The sequence below is a fragment of the Vitis riparia genome, chromosome 7, assembly GCF_004353265.1.
Source record: "Vitis riparia cultivar Riparia Gloire de Montpellier isolate 1030 chromosome 7, EGFV_Vit.rip_1.0, whole genome shotgun sequence".
Classification (NCBI taxonomy): domain Eukaryota; kingdom Viridiplantae; phylum Streptophyta; class Magnoliopsida; order Vitales; family Vitaceae; genus Vitis; species Vitis riparia.
Window position 1 is genome coordinate 18,113,903 of NC_048437.1, and position 18,898 is coordinate 18,132,800.

An 18,898-nucleotide genomic window follows, 5' to 3' on the forward strand; every position below is an offset into this window, starting at 1 on the left:
AAGGCTTCCCATCCCTTGTATAAGATGCATCCCGAGCAAGGAAGAAATCTTTATTTCTCTCATTCTCTCTCTTATTCTCTATTTCTTTCAACTCTTTCACTTTTTTTCTCTGATTCCTTCCTCCCATTATATATATTGTTAAAGTAATATATTATCTCTACTTTTATTTGTGTTGCATTTATCTTCATTTTACAACATTATTAAAATAATATCATGTATATGCTCACGCATATAGGACACGTCCATCTAGTAAATATAAAAATCTCAACAAAAAAAAATTATCACAAAAAAATATTTAATAAAATTAAAAATAAAAACACAAGAACTCTTCTATTGTATTTATTTACTATTCATATTTATCATTTTTTATTCATATATTTTTTTTTGTTAATTTCATAGAAAATATTTTTCGAGAGTGGGTTTCTCGTGGATTGAATTTCTTTTTCTTTTTTTTTTCTAAACTTGTGTTTTCCTTTTTCTTGTAAAGAGGGCATGTGACTTTGGGCCCTCCTATGCAAGTAGGCGGGCTTTTTTAACTTTTGCAGCAATTTTAAAAAATAATTATTAAAAAATGGTAGTTGGGACAATATTGATAGATTTACGACAATTTTGGCCACGTGGAAGACGTCTTTTGAAGAGACACCTTCCATAATTTTCAAAATCATGAAAGAATTGAATTTAAGCTAAAAATGTCTCTTGAAGAGACACCTTCTACAATTCCAAAAAATTAGATTTATATTAAAGGTGTCTTTTGAAAAGACACTTTCCACGTGGCAAAAAATCCAATATGCATTAAAGGTGTCTCTTTAAGATATACTTTCCACAATTTGACAAATTTGAATGTCTCATGATTTTAAAGCTAAAGATGTCTCTTGAAGAGACACCTTCTACGATTCCTAAAAATTTTAATTTATACAAAAGGTGTCACTTGAAGAGATACTTTCCACAATTCCACAAATTCCAATATATACTAAAGGTGTCTCTTCAAGAGATACCTTCTACAATTCCAAAAAATTGGATTTATACTAAAGGTGTCTCTTAAAAAGACACTTTCCACAATTCCACAAAATCCAATATGTATTAAAAATTGTGGAAATGATTTTAAAGTTAAAGATGTCTCTCTTCAACATAAATTCGAATTTTTCCATTGTGTATGAAATTTGTGGAAAGTGTCTCTTGAAGAGACACTTTCAGTCTAAACCCAACTTAAAATCCAAAAACAAATTATATTCACCCTAAATCTTAATCTCTCTTAATAAAATTAGTCAACATAGAAGCTCTTACTAAAGTTGAAAAAAAAAAAAAAAGAACAAAAATATGTTTTTAACTTCTCAGAAGTCGGATCAAATATGATCGAGTATTTCTCACTTATTTTTAATTTAGAATTTTGGAACGATAAATATGATTATTTTAAGGTTTCGTTAGCAAACCTAAAATTCAACTACTTTTTTGGTGGCTTCTAGAAACACGATACTAGATGAGACATATGATAATTTTATATAACGTAAATGATAAAATATATTTATATGATAGTTGGGGGGATTTGGTGTCCTATCTACATTAAAGTAGCTTGCCTACTTGTGACATCCTTTTCTCACAATTAGAGACTGAAAGCGAAAAAGAGAGGGAAAGATGAGGAATATTCAACGGACGCGGGCGGTGTATGTCCAATAATAGTTAAAACGCCTCCGCTGTCCACTGGGCTGGACCACAGAGAGAAGTAAGGAAGTGACTAAAGAGCCATACAAGTTTTAGTGACGGGGGGATAAATCCCAACAGGGAAAATTGACTGGCATCAATCAAGCAGAAATACTTGGCACAGGAGTTCGCTCGGTGCTCACTGGCTTGTCCGTCACTCTCATGGAGTTGCGTCGACTTACCATTCAATCGTTTTGGTTATTATCCGAATTTCTTATTTTTTATATTTGAAGGGTAGTTCCGGTTTTGAGTGAAGATTAGGAATCAATCACATGATTACCTAATTCACCGGTCTTTTGGAATGAATATATCATCTCTGTTTGTGGCGGTGTGAGCCTACTATTTTCCTGATCCCTTTCTCTCGCCTAGGGTTTCCATTTCTCTTTTTTTTTCCTCTCCCTCTAAAGCCCAAGAATATGCCTCCATCAATGGAAGATCAGTTCTCGGATGGCGCTGATTCGGATGAGATCTCCAGAACCTTTATCTGCTGCGTTTGTTTGTCAGTTTTCTCTCTCTCTCTCTCTCTTGATCCTTTCATTTTGTTTTTTTTTTTTTTATATGTGGTTTGGGTTTTGGTTCAATCTGTGTTTTTCTTCTTTAGCATTGTTTGATTTGTTTGATTGCAATTGTAAGGCAGTGAATTGAGCATGCTTTGCTAGAGAATGATAATGTGTAGTTTGCTGATTGATTGAATTTTCCTTGGGAATTAACTCTTGCCCGAAATAAATAAAGAACAAATTATTTATCAGATAAAAATTGGAACTTTGGAAAGTTATTTGCAGTTCACAGGCTGTACTGCAATTGAGGGAATTCAAAAGTTTTCATTTCGATTAGCTTGTTCCTTGGGAAAGGAATGAAAATTGAATTGATGAGTGATGCAAAAAAATTGGTGTAAGGACTCAGAAATGTTCTATTATGGCCTGTGCCTCTTCGAAGTGCATTAAGCAGATTTAGTGAAGCTTGCTAAATTCTTGGTTTGATTGGTGTTGTTAAAATCAAGATTGATTTGTTGATCACTTTAGTTGTATGCCTTTGTTAATTTTATCCCGCTCAAAGGGACTATTTGACTTGATTAGAAGATAGCCACTGCACAGGGATGTGTCCAAATTATTGTAAAAAAAAAAAAAAAAAAAGTGTGATAAAAGCAAAAATTGAAAATGGACAAGGAGATTAATAGACAAGGAAAAGGAAAAAACATTGGATGTGGTGTTTGGTATGGTATACCATACTGGTGCAACATAATGGAGATGGTCTGTACCGCTTATTAATTCCATTTGTTTCTCTTATTATCCATTATAAGGACTGTGTTGAGGATTTCCATTATCAAAACGAAAATAACCATTCATCCTGAATTGAAAGGTTATACGCCCTGAGTTGAAAACTTTACTGTCACTGGGACAACCACACTCAAATGCAAGAAAAAGACTGAACAAAACTCGTAGCCTGATTGGGACTTGAAACATTTCTAATGAATTAAGCATAAATGAATAGTTTTATGATTATTTAGACAAGAAGGAAAGAGATCTTATCCTGCTTATACCACATAAATTTCAATAAACTGAAAATAAGAAAAGGAACCTTAAATTTCAAGAATCTCAAAGAGGATATAAACTAGGGAACCCATGTTCCAAGATTAGAACTGATCATCTGGTGGCATGATTTAAACTCCCATGATAGATGATGGAGGGCTGAGATGTGGCTTTTCCAGCTACATTTAGAGATCATTTTATGAGGGACATGAAGCCAAAATTCTCACCAGGTTGAGAGCAGTACAAATGGAATTTGAATTTACCTTCTTTTTTGTTGTATTTTAACTGAATTCTAAGCAAGAAGTTGATTAACCAGGGTCAAAATTTCTTTTAGTAATTTCTATGGCCATTATAATTTTTGTCTATGCCCTTGCTTTTACTTATGCTTGTACTCTCACTATATTGCCTATTTCTCAAACAGTCTTTTGACAGTTTTAGATATTATAGGAATTTGCAACTACTTAGAGCTTTAGCCAAATAAGTTTGATATTCATTGTTGGCGCATTTCCCTAAGAGTTTTCACTTTTAGGTTAATTGGTAATTTAACATGGTACCAAAGCCTTGTTTTATGGAAGGAGGTCATAAGTTTAACCCTCATCAGATTTTTATATCCCCCAATTTATTAAATCCATGCATGGGTTCAAAGAAGGCAGCCTGTGAGACAAGGTGTTAGGGCTTTAGCCTAAATAAACTTGATTCACCTTGTTTGCCCATTACCTAGCAGTCTAAGCTTTTGGTTCAGTTGGTAGCTTAAAACGTCTATTTTACTTGCATGCCAGCATTTATTCAGTGGATAAGTAAACAACTTGTTAAATGTAAGAAATGAAAAAAACAGAGGAGATATTCTTTAATAGACACAACTTGCAAGAAACAACAAAATAGCAGTGTGAGGCCCAAAGAAAACCCAACAAAACCTTGTGCTACTATAGGAGATCTAACCATCACCATGGGGTTAGAGTTCCACTACATGGTCCAAGGATCTGGCCAATCTTTTTTCAAATAATCAGTTAGATGCTTAGCTGATCTCATATTCCAACCACATGATGGGATTAGGCCACTAGAGAAAACATAAATCTTACAGATCTAATGGTTAAGCCACAAGGGGCATCTATTCTCTGAGGAAGCATGGGATATAACAGCTGAGAAGTGCTCCTCCACAAGGCATTTTCTAATGCATGCCATCATGATATCTATATTTCACAGTCTGTCATTGTGTACAAATCCTTAAAATCAGAAACATGCTTCTAATTTATTGCTCTCAAAAGAAGTTGATTAACCTAAGTATTGATGTTAACATGGATCCTACAGATTCAATGATTAATCCGCCAGGGGCATCTGTACCATGGGGAAGCACAGGATATAACAACTGAGGAGTGCCCCTCCACAAGGAGGTTTCTAATGCATGCCATCTTGATATCCATATTTTGCTTTCTGTCTTTTTGTGTTCAAATCCTTAAAATCAGAAACATGCTTCTGATTTATTGCTTCAAAAAAAGTTGTTTAACTTAAATATTGCTGTTAACATATATATACATGTCTGAAAATCTTTTAGCTTCTGATGAAAAAACATTTATATACATGTCAATAAGGTTATGAAAAATCTTTTGAAGTTACAAATAGCTAGCTTGACTTCTTTCATCACAAAATATGAGAGCAGAAGATTTAACTTTCTGCATATAACACAGTAGCATGATCAATGCAAGGAAATAGTGGACAATTTTGTTCTAGAAAACAGAATTTAGAGTTGCTCTTTGGTTTTCTGGAAATAGTTTGATCAACAAATAAACAGGACAACACCTAATTAGCCAGCAAAAGGAAGTATAGCATAAAATCTCAAACCCAATTGACAACTTGTTTTAAAGAAGAAAAGATAATTATAGGTTTTATATTTTTTAGCTATTAGCATACACTGGTTGTAAATGGGTTTTATTGTTGAATCCTTTCTAATGTGCCTTTTTGTTTTTTTGGTGTAGGGATCTCCTGTACAAGCCCATTGTGCTGGGTAAGATGTTACTATTGCAAGTTTGCTACATTAAAAGTGTGTTTTTTTGAAAGATGTTACTTTTCAATTGATTTCTAATATTTTCTTTCGTTGCAGCTTGTGGTCATATTTCCTGTTTCTGGTGTGTCCATTTTTCCATGGATGGCGCACATGAATCTCATTGTCCAATTTGTAGGAATCCATATAGTCACTTCCCAACCATCTGTCAGATGCTTCACTTCATGCTCTTGAAGATGTATCCTGTTGCCTACAAAAGACGGGAGAAGGAAACTCTAGGTGAGGTTCATATTTTATCTCAAGTGCTTAAATGGGCACACACCTACAGACATCATGTTTGCATGTGAAATGTGTTATGGAAAGGTGCACTGGTGAAACTGTTATCTTTTATTTAATATGAAACGTGCTCTTTAAAGGCGAGAAGTGACGACAAAGACTTTGGTCCTCCAACAAGAGGATGTGTAAGGTGTAAGTATCATAATTTATTAAATGTACTTAATAAAAAAATTGGAAAATAAATGGGAAATCAATAAAGATGTTGGAAAAGAATCGATAAAAAATTATCAAAAATTTATTTTCATATGATTGAAATCTAGTGTAGTATGGGCTTGTTTAGCATCTACTTGTTCTCATGGGTGATCTTCACCCAAACTCCTCTACTTCTATCTTCAACTTAAATTTTGAAGGATTTAGTTTCATTTAGCCAAATTATTGGCTTTTCCTTCAATGATGGTTTCTCATTCTACTCTTCTTTTAGACTCTACTTTTAGACAATGATGAAAATATCGATAATCACAAATATATCGGTATTTGGATTTTACAAATATATCGGCGGATATTTTGATACAAAATATTGATAAACCAAAATTTGATCAAAACTTGTGAAAATGTAAGAAAAAAACTCTTAAAAATGAAATTAAAAGTATAATAGACATTTTAAAGTTGTTTTGTTGAAGAAATTGATATATGTATGATATGATTTGCGATATTAAATTTAATTATATAGTGTCGATTGATAAAAAATGTGAATTTTATAAGTGTACATTCATTATGAAGTTAAATTATTACAGATATACTAATTATGTGATTCAAATATATTACTATGTTAAGTTAATTTACTTACCTCTATTGAAAATATATTAATTAATTGTAAAAATGTATTAATTTAAATTCAACGCTATGCTAATTTAAAAATGTACTAAGTTAATCTATTCTCAATATACTATTATTACACTTGAATATCAAAATAAAATAAAATTATTAATTTAAAACCAAATTATTGCAAATGTACTAATTATTTAAAAATATTGGTACATTTTGATACAAAATATTTTTATTTAAAATATTGATAATTTTATTTATGATTTTATATTTGTTTTATATTTAATTAGTATACAAAATAAATTATAAGATAATTAAAATTAATTTATTTATAATAATTAATTTTTTACCAATATATCTTCGAAATATTAGCGGTTTTTCCTATTTAGGGCCGATATTTTGCTTATATCGCCATTATATCCATGATTACCGATATATCTCCAATATTTATCAATATTTACCGATATTTCCATTAGACGATATATCTTACCTATATATCGTATCCATTTCTCCGATACATGATATATTGACGATATTTCGCTGATATATCCCCATATTTTCGTCCTTGCTTTTAGACAAGAATTTTTCCTTAGCATCAAGGTAGAGAAGAATTATTGCTATTTCATATTTTGGGCACCCAAAATTGTGTAATGGTTTTGGTAAAAGAAAATCCCCCATATGAGACAAATCATTTAATGATGGTGAAAGATCCTTTGGTCTTAATGATCTTTGAATTGGACACTAGTTGTAGCCTGATAATACGTAAACACTCCAAATTCGTTTGGCATACTCTTGTTGACACTTTTGTTGTTTCAATGTACTCTTGTTGACACAAACATATAGTCTTGGCAAAAGAAATTTATCCTTCCTCAATAAGGCCCTCGTTGGTAAGTGGAATTAGAGATTCGCAATAGAGTCCCTTTGGAAGCATGTGATCATAGGAAAGTTTGGGGAAGAAGAGGGAGAATGGTATTCTAAGGGTGTGATGGGTGGTTATGGCATGGGCTTATGGAAAGCTATTAGAAGTGGTTGGAAGGATTTTAAAAGCAAAGTTTGCCTTTTAGTTGGCAATTGGAGAAAGATTAAGTTTTTTAAGGACAAATGGTGCAGAGACGTTTCGTTAGAGAAGTCATTCCTAGATTTGTGCCTCTATTAAGGACACTATAGTACAAAGGTGTGGGAGCATGTAGGAGAAGCAAGTAGGTGGAGTATGTGCTTCTCTACACAATTCCATGGTTGGGACCTTGAACATGTGGCTTCCTTCTTCTAGAGATTACAACCATTTGTATCAGAAGGGAAGTAGAGGATAAAATGAGTTGGAAGGTCTCTAAAGGAGGGATTTTCTTTGTTTGGTCATTTTATTCCTTCTTCATTCAGACTAGTAGGGAGTCTGTTCCCCTAACCATTATTTGGAATTCTTGAGCTCCTATAAAGGTGGGTTTCTTCGCTTAGGAAGCTACTTTAGGTAGGATTTTAACTTTGACATTTGACATGTGCAAAAAAGAGGGGATGGGTTTTACCGAGTAGGTATACCATGTGCAAGAAGGATGAAGGATCGACTTATCACATCCTCCTTCATTGCCTTAAGACAAGCATTTTGTGGTAGTTAATTTTTTTAATATTTAGAGTGGCTTGGGTGTTGCACACTTCAATGAGAGGAACCCTTCTTAGTTGGCATGAATACTTAATAAGAAAAAAACAAACAAAAAAAAAAAAGGGCAAGGAACCCCTTTTTTTTTTACTATTTTGTGGTATGCCCTCTTGTGCATGTTTTGGATTGTTTGGAAGAAAAGAAATGGGAAATCTTTCAAAGATGTGGAACTATCAGACCAAGCATTCAAATCCGCTTTTTTTATGAGTACTTTTTTAGAATGCATTAGAGCGTAAATTGATGATTATTCCATAACTATGTTAGACTTTGTTGATTGGTTTAGCTCCAAGCAAAGGGTGAAAGTTTTTTGGGTTTCCTTTCTCGCTTATTTCACCTTTTAGCGCATATTTTATACATGATGTGTACCTTGATGCACCCCTTTGTTGGATACTCCTCTTTTGTTTCAGATATGGTTGTTTGACTTCAATTGATTTCATTTTTCACTTTCAACTTGCTTAGCAAATAGTTATATTGAAGAATAACAGAGTTTGTTAGAAAGTGAACTTTTATAAGAATATTCAAAGATAAGAAATAAAAGATAGGAATAAAAGAGAAGAAAGGGAGTGGAACTTTCTCAAGCATTTATTTCCTGTTTCAGTCTCTTCTCATCTCCTTTCTTTCATTCAGCAAAGAAAGGGAGTTTCTGTGACCAATAGTTTGCCTTCAATTGATTTCTAATTATTTTCTTTATTTATTTGTTTTTATTAAGATATGTCCAATGTCTTTACTTTTATGAGATCCTTAGCCGATTCCCCATATCCTAAAATTTGAAGCTATGAAGTATTGGACACCTAGACACATGCATGCACTTGGCACCTTCATCAAAGCTATGCAACATAGGTCTATTCTATTTGTGGTTTTTGCATCCATTGACATTGTCTGTATTTATTATAACAGTATTTGTAGTTATAAACACTTGGAGCTTTATGGCTTGTTTGGAAACTCCTTTTGAAAAAAAAATTCTAACTTGAAACATGTTTTGCAAATTTTTTAATGGATAAATTTTTTTGAGAATTTGTTCTAAGAAACGGGTTGATTTTTTAGAACAAATTTGAAATATTTTCAGGTTTTGATAAACAATTGGAAACATAGAGAATAGGTTGGGAACTTCTGCATTGTACATAAGTGTGCAGTGCCTTCAAAGAGAGCTTCTAAGCAGCATTTGTTCCTGAAGATCATCAAGAATTGTTCTCAATAACTTATTTTGAGAACTGTTTTTGAAAATATTGTCAAACATGCTCTTAGATTCAATTCTTATTATTTGTTTATTAAGGTCTCAGATAGTTACTTTCTTTTTAACTATTAATTGAGTAATAAAGTGTGATTCACATCTTGAGTTTAGATGATTGAAGCTTTCTAGAAATCTTAAATCTTATGTGCATGCCTTGCAATAGAAAAGCTAGATGTAAAAGTAAAAGAAATTTGCATGTTGAAGTTTTAGATGAATGAAAAAAGAATGTTTACTTCTATTCTATTCTTGTCTGTACTCTCCATATCTTTTTGTTTATGCAAAACACGTTATCTCAGTCATGCTGTGAATAATCAAAAGGTGGAGGGGAATTGGATGCACCCATAAAAATTTTCTAAGAGGGATCTACAATTTTTCTATCCTACAGATGCTGTGGTGGAGTTAATGCCTTATGTTAAAGTTACCTTGTATATTAGCATGCTTTCACATTTGGCTTATCCATTGCATGTGCTTTACATTATGCAGCATGTGTTTTTTCACACTTAGACTGGATTAGTGAAAGATGAGGTGGAAATAGGCCACTGTATTTTGTGTCTTTGTTTCTTAATCAGGAATGTATTGTGGTCTTTGCATGTTCCAGAAAGAGAAGAGGAAACACGCCACTTCTCTCCACGGTTTGATGCTTATGGAGGTGGATCACATACTTATAAAAAATTGAAGATCGAAGCAGATCCTGCAGATCCTTCCATCACAGTTTTTGAGTTTAAATTGTGTCCAGATTCTTCTTCCAATAGGGTAAAGAAACATTTTGCTAATTTGATGCAACGACAACCTGTGTCGCTGCCTCAAGATTTTGTCACTCCTATTTCCAAACAAACCTCTGGTGGAAATCCTCAAGGGGCAACACTTGCTGATGAAGAGAATGTTGTGCTTAAAAATAATCTTGATCAAACTTGTGAGGAGCTTTCAATCGCTGATGTACAGTGTACTGCATGCAAGCAGCTGCTGTTTCGACCTGTAGTTCTGAACTGTGGCCATGGTACACTTATCTAATAAAGCCCATGTACATCACGAATTGGTTTTTCCTTTTAATTATCTGATCGATATGTACTTACTGAGTTCCTTATTCTTTCTTATTGTTCAGTATATTGTGAAACTTGTTTCAATATACCAGTGGATGAGAGGTTTAGATGCGAGGTTTGCCAGGTTCTGCATCCAAGTGGGTTTCCAAAAGTTTGTTTGGAACTTGATCACTTCTTGGAGGAACAATTTCCTGAAGAATATGCATTGAGAAGAGAAGCTGTTCAGCTCAAAGCAGTTCATCTGGATGATGCTCCAAGTACCTGTATGTCTTTTTATACCCTTCATTATATTTTGCCAATTTAATTTCATGCATCTGAGTTTATTCATTAGTTATGACATGAGCTCTTATAAGTTATACTTTTGGAAGCTATTTTTCTTTATGAGCAATACACAACCACAAATGACTTTTTGCTTTATAGTTACCCTTTTTTATCCTTTTTGCATGTGAGACAACTTGGAGCCTCCCCAACTCCAATCCCAGCCCCTTACCATCTGGGCCAATCCTCAGGGGCTAGAAATCTTGTTTGACCTTGTCCAATTTTGGAAATAAACGCATCTTCTTATTTTGTAAAAATAACATATGGTCAACCTCCCTTTTGGTGAAACTTGAGAATAATTATTAGAATATTGGTACTTAATGAACTTTGTCTTTGAAAAACCCCATGGTCTCATGGGCAAAAATACTGAAGAATATAAAGGATAACTTGAGAAATTGTGGGCATTTTGCATTTGTGAATGCAACAGGGAAGGGTGTAGGAGTGGAATGAAAATCTGCTTCTTTTGTTTGGAGAAAGTCTATTCATAGAATGGAAAAAGTCTTATGAGTAATCCACATTTTCAGTTCCTTGTTTGATGTTTAGACAATCGATGGACTAGCGTTACAATATTATTTGAATGTGACTCAAATTAGCATTAAAAATAAAAAAATAAAAAAATAGGCAGTTGATCTGATTTTTATTCTTACAAATGCATAACATGGAAGATGAAGATCAACAAATGTAATCCATACTCCCACTATTATATTTGTTTCTGATGTTGTCTTGACATGTTGATTGCATATTCTGCCAGTGTAATTGTATGTATGATATGTATAAGATTATTTAAAATTCCGGAAAAACTTGAATGTTTCATGCATGTCTACTAGATTCATGTCAGAGGGTGGTTGTGTCCATCATGGACACGGCTCCATTTTGTCCTTCCTACATGGACTATGACATGGTGCAAACTTATAGTTGTCTGGTTCAAGAAGGGGAGACAACAAGAGTGATTAAACTGTTGGAGGATGAACTAGAGGTGTCAGACCATCCTGAGTAGCTGAACTAAGAACAATTGGAAAAGAGTTGTCAATCAAAAGAGAAAAAACAGGAACAGAGGGAGGGGAAAGGAAAATTATTGGTCATGTAATACCTTCTTAAATCTGATTTGAAGGGAAAGAATTATTCATTATTGAAATTGATCCAAAATATATAGAGCACGTGTAATGGCCCTTAAACCCTTTAGCATCTTTATTAAGTAATGTCTGAGGTAAAACATCAAAGTCTAAACCAGATCGTGTGAGTAGCACCACTCCCTGATACTCCCAACGCTTTCAGTTTTTAACTACTATATACTTGTTTTACAGCTTTCAACATTGATTGGATGAATCCCTTTATTTGGGGATAGATGATGAAATTCGTAAAATGTACAAGATTATTAGGAAATACCAGATGTGACTTCATTCTTGGAAGCCTGACTAAAACGGACAATTATATAGAAAGTCCTTCCATTTCAGTGCTCACTCTTAACATGTTGAAATATGGTATGAATGATATCTTAAACCTTGTTGAAATGGTATTTTAAAGGCCAACACAACCGTAGCACAGTGGTACAGGCATCTGGAAGGATGCTATGGGTTTTGGCTTCACTGCTTACTGATTACCCTTAGAAGCGAAAAATACCATTACAATGGTGGGATGTTTAGAAAAAGTATGATTCTGCTCTCTACCGAAGTATTAAGATAAAATAGTTGATGCTATTTTGATGACATCATTGTCGTATGACAGATATGTCAGGTATATCTATGGTACCTCTCAAAATGTTTCCTAGTGGAGTTCAGTTATATGGCTATTGTATTGTTGTTTTGCTAGTTCTGCACTCATTTCCTTTTTTAATTTTGCCATGTATTAATCCTGATGTGTGCTCCAGGTTCAAAAAATTCTGGCATACAAGGTTTCAAGTGGTCCTCGGTGCCTAAAGAGGAATATTGTACATGGTTGAGGGATAATGGGCCAAAGATTCATCCTGGTGTTGGTTGTGATTCTTGTGGGGTAAATATCCTTTTCCCATTATTTCCTACATGTGTGCATTAAGTCTGTGATTGAGTGGCCTGTCCTATAATTAGCATGAAATTCAGTGTAAAATTCCATTCTGTAATAATGAACAAGGATAGTTTGGTTCTCTCAGAAGGAAAACTGTAATGGTATATATTGTCTTCACATTTCATTATGTGATAATTCATAAAACAACATTTGCATGCTTATGCTAAAAGAAAAGGCTGCTGGCAGACATTTTTTTGCTTCCTCATCACATTGGTATGGAATGGAATTGTTTCTATGATGTATTGGACACTTCTTCCTATCAGTTGGTAGTATGTTACACAGTTCTTTATGCATGCCACAAAACATTCAACCTATGGATCTTCCTGAAATGTGCAGAAAGTGTACAGTCTTTTTTTTTTAGAAGCAACTGTACGGTTATTACTTAGCGCATGTTTGGATACGTTTCCTATTTTTTGTTTTTAAAATAGAAAATCTTATACAAAATGTAGGAATTCTTATATAAAAAATAAATACATACATTGCGATCTTGAAAACACATTTTACAATTTTTAAAATTTAAGGAAGTAAAAAATTTTCACTTTCACAAATTTTACTCCCCAAGATACTAAGAATAAACTTAGAACCTAGGATGGCGTCGTAATGATGGAAGTCCAAAGGAACTAGGGATAAACTTAGATAGAACCTAAGATGATGGCCTAATCACAAAATCCAAAGGAGCTATAAGAATAAACTTCAAACTTAGGATGGCGTCCCAATGATGGGAGTCAAAAGGAACAAAGAATAAACTTAGATATAACTTAGAATGGTGTCACAATGATGGGAATCCAAAGTAACAAAAAATAAACTTAGAATCTAGGATGGTATTGCAATGACAGGAGTCCAAAGGAGATAAGAATAAACTTAAATAGGACCTAGGATTGCATCCCAATGACAAGAGTCCAAAGGAACTAAGAATAAACTTAGAACCTAGGATGACATCACAATGATGGGAGTCCAAAGGAGCTAAGAATAAACTTTTAGATAGAACGTAGGATGGCACCACAATGATGGGGAGTTCAAAAGAACTAAGAATAAAGTTAGATAGAACCTAGGTTGGTGTCGCAATGATGTGAGTCCAATGGAGCTAAGAATAAACTTACATAGAACCTAGGATGGTGTCGGAATGACGGGAGTTCTTTGAAAGGAGTTTTAATGTGAAAGTGATAATTTTGAATTTTGAAAAGAGTTTTAAGGACACTAGGAAAATTTCTGCTTTTTATATCAGAATTCTTATATTTTGTATAGGAGTTTCTATTTTTTTAAAATAAAAAATAGGAAGTGTATCCAAACATCACCTTAATTATTTGATTCTGATTTTAAAAAAAAAAGTACTTCATTATTTGATTATTTATAATGCATTATTGTCCCAGGAAATCGGTTGTTTAGATTATTTTCAAGATTTCTTAAAATTAGTACTAAAAAACCATGAAATGCTTTTGAGGACAAATGAGTACAAAAATATTCATAAATGTGTGCCCACAGACATCTATTAGCATCTGAAATTGGATAGATGATAAGAAGCTTGCTTGTGTGATTTTTCTCTTCTGTGTTTGCTTTACACTTCCCATGCCTGTTGGAGTTTAGGCAACATCCTTCTGAGTTACCGACATTGCTTCCTGAACACAGATTTTTGTCTTCTTTCTGATAAGTAGAAAGATTGTTCACCTTTTCAAAGGGTACTAATATTTAGAATTAAATGACATTATCGGTATCACAATGGCTGTTGAACTAAAAGCAGAAACCCAGATAACTTCTGCTTCTGTAGTTTTCTCTCCAAATCAAAATTATTGTACCATTTTGAAATGCAATATGGTAAGTTTTTTCTCTTCCTTGTCTGCAGTATAGAGTTCATCTGCAGCACCGTAATGTTTGAGTTTTGTCTTTGTAGATGTATCCGATAGTTGGGGACCGATACAGATGCAAAGATTGCAAGGAGAAAATGGGGTTTGACCTTTGTGGAGATTGCTACAATACCAACTCCAAGCTTCCAGGCCGGTTTAATCAGCAGCATACCCCAGAGCACAAATTTGAGTTGGTGAATTGGAAATTGAAACAAGAAATGATGAGGCTGATGGTAGAGCAACTAGGAGATGGTTTTGCTGCTCCCTATTTCTCTGGTATTAGTTTAGAACAACCGGGAGATCCTACTGCTGCTTTTGTCTCACTAGATGATGCTGAGGAGACAGCAGAAAATGCTGCTGCCATTGTTTTAGATGATGATGCTGAGGAGACTGCAGAAAATGATGTGAATGGCCTGGCTGCCTCTGATGCTGCTCCGGAGCTATAAGCCCAGAAAACTTCATGAGTAGCTTCTGCAGGGTTTTGGGGATGATGCAGCCTGATCCAGCCAAGTTAAAAAACTCCAGCCCTAGGAATAACATCTCCAATCCTCCATCTAAACTACAGGTTTGGGACATACATTTTAGAATTCATTTCTGATGAGTTTCCCATACAGCCATGTTTTTGTTGAGTGCCTTTCCATGAGCTGTATTTCTTGTATATCATTCTTGTCCTATCAGACCTCTGCCTCCCAGAAGATCTTCTCCACCCTCTTAAGCTGTCAACCCATTATATATGCTTGTCTTCTTTCTTTATTATTACTAGAACTGCTGATGATTACTAAGCAATTATTTTCAAAGGAGTTTTGCTTTAAATTCCTGTACTGGATAAAATTGAATTCAAAAGTAGCAAAAAAATTTCAAATACATAAATAATTTATAACAACTTCAAATTTATTTACTAACTTCTAAAATATGACTATATTAACACAACTAATATACATAAAATATAGGTTGGAGAAGCCTCCCCCCAACCCCAACTCAACCCCAGATTTGATTGAAATTTCTCAATTCATTTTTATGTTATTTTAAAATTAAGTGGGTGTTTGATAAATCGATTTAATAACTTTAAATGAGTTAATAATTTAATTTAAGTTATTAATTAAATTAAGTATATTTAATAAAATAATTTAATGGTGTAACTTAAAGTAAAAAATAATTTTAAGTAATAAGTAAAAATAATTAACTTATTTTTAAATTTGTAACTTCATTTTACATTTTTAATCTTTTTTATCCTAGTTACCTTTATGATTTCTTTTGTTATTCTATAACCTTTACTTTATTGTTATTCGATATTTTTTACTCTAGTTATAATATATGATGATAAATATGTCAATTTTATAATTTAGAATAAATTTTGAATTAATTTTATCAAACAATTTTAATATCTAAAGTAAAAATTAAGTAATAAGTTTTAAGTAAATAACTTAAGTATAACTTAACTTAAAAGTCAAGTTAAGTAATAAATATTAAGTTTTATCAAACACTATAAAAATCAGAATTGAATTTTAGTTTAATTTCTTACAAATCAAAATACCTCGTTCTTTTTTTAAAACAAAATAACTAATTGTAAGTTCTTGTCCCCTTCTTTTTATTTTATTAAGGAACAACTAGGAGCATTATAGTTAATCATTATTTTAAGATTGTTTTCTTCATAAATAAGGCAAAATCTTTAATTATCAGCCTATAACCTTGCATATTTTCCTTATATCTTGTAAAGCACGTCCCTTCCTTCTTTCTCCTTACATATATGCTTTATAGGGGCTTTTTGCACTACTACATTACTTTTTATTTATGAGACATGGTCTTTTGAAAAAAAAAAAAAAAAAGAAGTTGTCTTTTTAAAATAAAATAACATCAACTCATCATTTGAAAACATGAGTTCATATAATAGAAAGTATCATATTTTTATATTTATTTTATTTTTATTATTATTATTGTAATATTTTTTTCCTTACAAATATTCTTTTTAGTTGCATCAATATGATATTTAAAAAAAAATTAAATATTTAAAAAAACAAGTTGAGTATAAAAAATAAAAAAAAATGAACCCATTTTTTGAAATTATATAAATATAAAAACTCTATTTCATTGTGTTCAAAAGAAATTATAATTAAAAGTATCATAATCATTCGTAATAACATATCCAAACTTTACGAATTTAAAATGCATTAATCCACCTCTTTTAGGGCTCAACGTACTCATTGGTACACTTTCGATCGAAAATCAAGCTCCAATACCATTTTGTTATGACTCTACTCTTCCTCTAATATTATCAAATTGACGATTGTAGTGATGCACATATGATCCATTAATCAATCCCGAATTTTCTTATTTATTAAGTCTATATCCGAAAGAGATTACTTTGATAGTGTGTTATGAAAGTCCTTTATATGTATTACACTTTTTCATTCACTTCTTAGCTATACGAGATATTATATTATATTTTATATTTATTTTTTAAATAAACTTTTTATTAATATTTGAAAAAAAAAAAAAGAAAAAAAAATCCCCACGACTACGATCAAAATAAAAATCATCCTCAATGAAAATATTTTGGAGAAGGAATAGAAGATCACCCCGTCAAAGCATTGTAGGTGTTAGGGCAGTAGGGTAGGAATATTTTCATGACATTTTAATAAAGTAAAGGAGACTTTGATAAAACCATTAATATGGTAAGTACCTACGAAGATCAAGATCAAGCGTCAACAACATTAATTAAATCAATTCCCAACTCCCAAGAATCACATATTTTTCACAGGGAATCCTATGTTATTCCTCTTTTCGGAACCCAAACCCACCCTCATTCTGCGTGCACACCACGCTCTCCCTTATTGGCTTCATAGGCCAAACCCCGCCGTGAATTCTGTCTTTTTCTTGCTCCCTTTCTCTGACCTCAGAGGCCCATGAAGAGAGAGAGGGAGACTCAATTCTCCACACCCCCTCCATGGCAAGTGTGCGACACGCTCATGAAGTCAGGAAAATGGCGGGAGGACGTGAGAAAAGCATTGAAAAGGGTTGAGTGTTTTGGAGGGAAAGGGGGGCGATGATTGGGTGGGAAGTCACACGTCGCCAAATGTACGGCCCTTGGAAAAGCCCATCAGCAAATATTTTGGCCCATGAAATTTGTGCCCAACAACGTGTAATTACCATTTTTGCCACCATAAACTAATATTATCTCCATTTTGTTTTCTCATTCTAGGGTTTAAGGTTTTCAGGAGATTCCCTCCCAAGGAGGAAGAGCTTTGAGGTTCAATTGGTGGAGAAAGATTTCAAAATCCCAACTAAAAATTTTTATTCATATTTTAAAAGAAATATTCATTTTTATTATTTATTTACATGATGCATGATGATGATTCAAAGTACCAAAAGGCTATTAAATATAAAAATTTTGTTGATAAAAAAAAAAAAGATAATGAATTAAAAGGGACAAAATAAATATGAAATTAAAAATCTAATCTTTCATTTTTTTTTTTTTACCCAAAAATACTTATTTTGGATAAGAATGTCTTTATTTTTTTAATGTAAAAATAACATTTTCTTTTAAAATACACATGTAAAATAATAAAAATGTTTAAGAGTATTTAAGTCAAAAATAAGTTTTTAAATTAGAGAAATGTTAGTTTTACAAAATTGATATCCTTTTGTGGCTTTGAATTCATTAATCTTAAAGAAAGAAACTATTATTAATATTAGAATGGACAAAAATATTTTATAGTATCTCCTTGGGACCCACTTTTTTATATATATAAAATTTGACGGTTGATATTAAAAAACAGGGTTTTAAAAAAAATCCCAAACTCATGATAGTTTGTAAGCTATTTGAAAATTTCACTTTATATTATTTTATTATATTATATATATGTATATATAATTATTTATTAGGGGGCCTATTGTGAGTGGGTCTTCATCAATCATCATGTATGGGGTTGAAATGGTGACGGGGGTCGGTGGGTGCGTTTGTTGGTCCATGTAGGGGTTGGACCAATTGAGTGACAAAATTTTGGCGGGAAAATTAGGGATAGAAAGATTCCTTCTAGGATTGTACTTTTTTTTTGGTTGGGGGGGTGAAGAATTAATTGAGGGCGATGTATTGGCAATTTGGCATTGATTAGTGTGCTTTTAATTACTCTTTGTTTTTTATTTTCTCAACAAAAAGCCCTAAATTCTGGAAAACTTTGGCTTTTGTTAAGCCTTCAAGGACATGTTATTTATTTTTTAGTATCTCAAGAAACAATATTTGTGAAGAACAAGCACTAAAAATTATTTTATTTATTTTTTATTCAAGGAAATATTTATGAATTAGGAAAAAAAAAATTCCAATTTAGTTGAAAATTATGTGGGGATGAGATGCATATAGCCAAAAGAATGGAGCATTACCACAATCAATATATGAAAATTAGAAAATATTATCATAATATTATTAAGTCTTGTATATGAAGATTAGCAATTG

The 18,898-nt window shown here is 32.5% G+C and overlaps 1 protein-coding gene across 1 annotated transcript; it reads left to right on the forward strand.

Moving 5' to 3' along the window:
- Nucleotides 1-1,727: 1,727 nt before the first annotated feature.
- LOC117918438 (E3 ubiquitin-protein ligase PRT1) lies at nucleotides 1,728-15,261 on the forward strand. The gene is made up of 7 exons (XM_034835101.1): nucleotides 1,728-2,197; nucleotides 5,201-5,229; nucleotides 5,326-5,505; nucleotides 9,808-10,206; nucleotides 10,312-10,512; nucleotides 12,435-12,556; nucleotides 14,496-15,261. Exons 1-7 carry the CDS (start codon nucleotides 2,115-2,117, stop codon nucleotides 14,892-14,894), a joined length of 1,413 nt encoding a protein of 470 aa, XP_034690992.1. The 5' UTR covers nucleotides 1,728-2,114; the 3' UTR covers nucleotides 14,895-15,261.
- Nucleotides 15,262-18,898: the final 3,637 nt, after the last annotated feature.

Bases quoted from the DNA above. Each gene is read 5' to 3' on its own strand.
- LOC117918438 (XM_034835101.1), top strand. From the start codon at position 2,115: ATGCCTCCATCAATGGAAGATCAGTTCTCGGATGGCGCTGATTCGGAT. The intron at 10,513-12,434 runs GTATGTCTTTTT...TGTGTGCTCCAG, and splicing joins GGATGATGCTCCAAGTACCT to GTTCAAAAAATTCTGGCATA. The intron at 12,557-14,495 runs GTAAATATCCTT...TTGTCTTTGTAG, and splicing joins TTGGTTGTGATTCTTGTGGG to ATGTATCCGATAGTTGGGGA.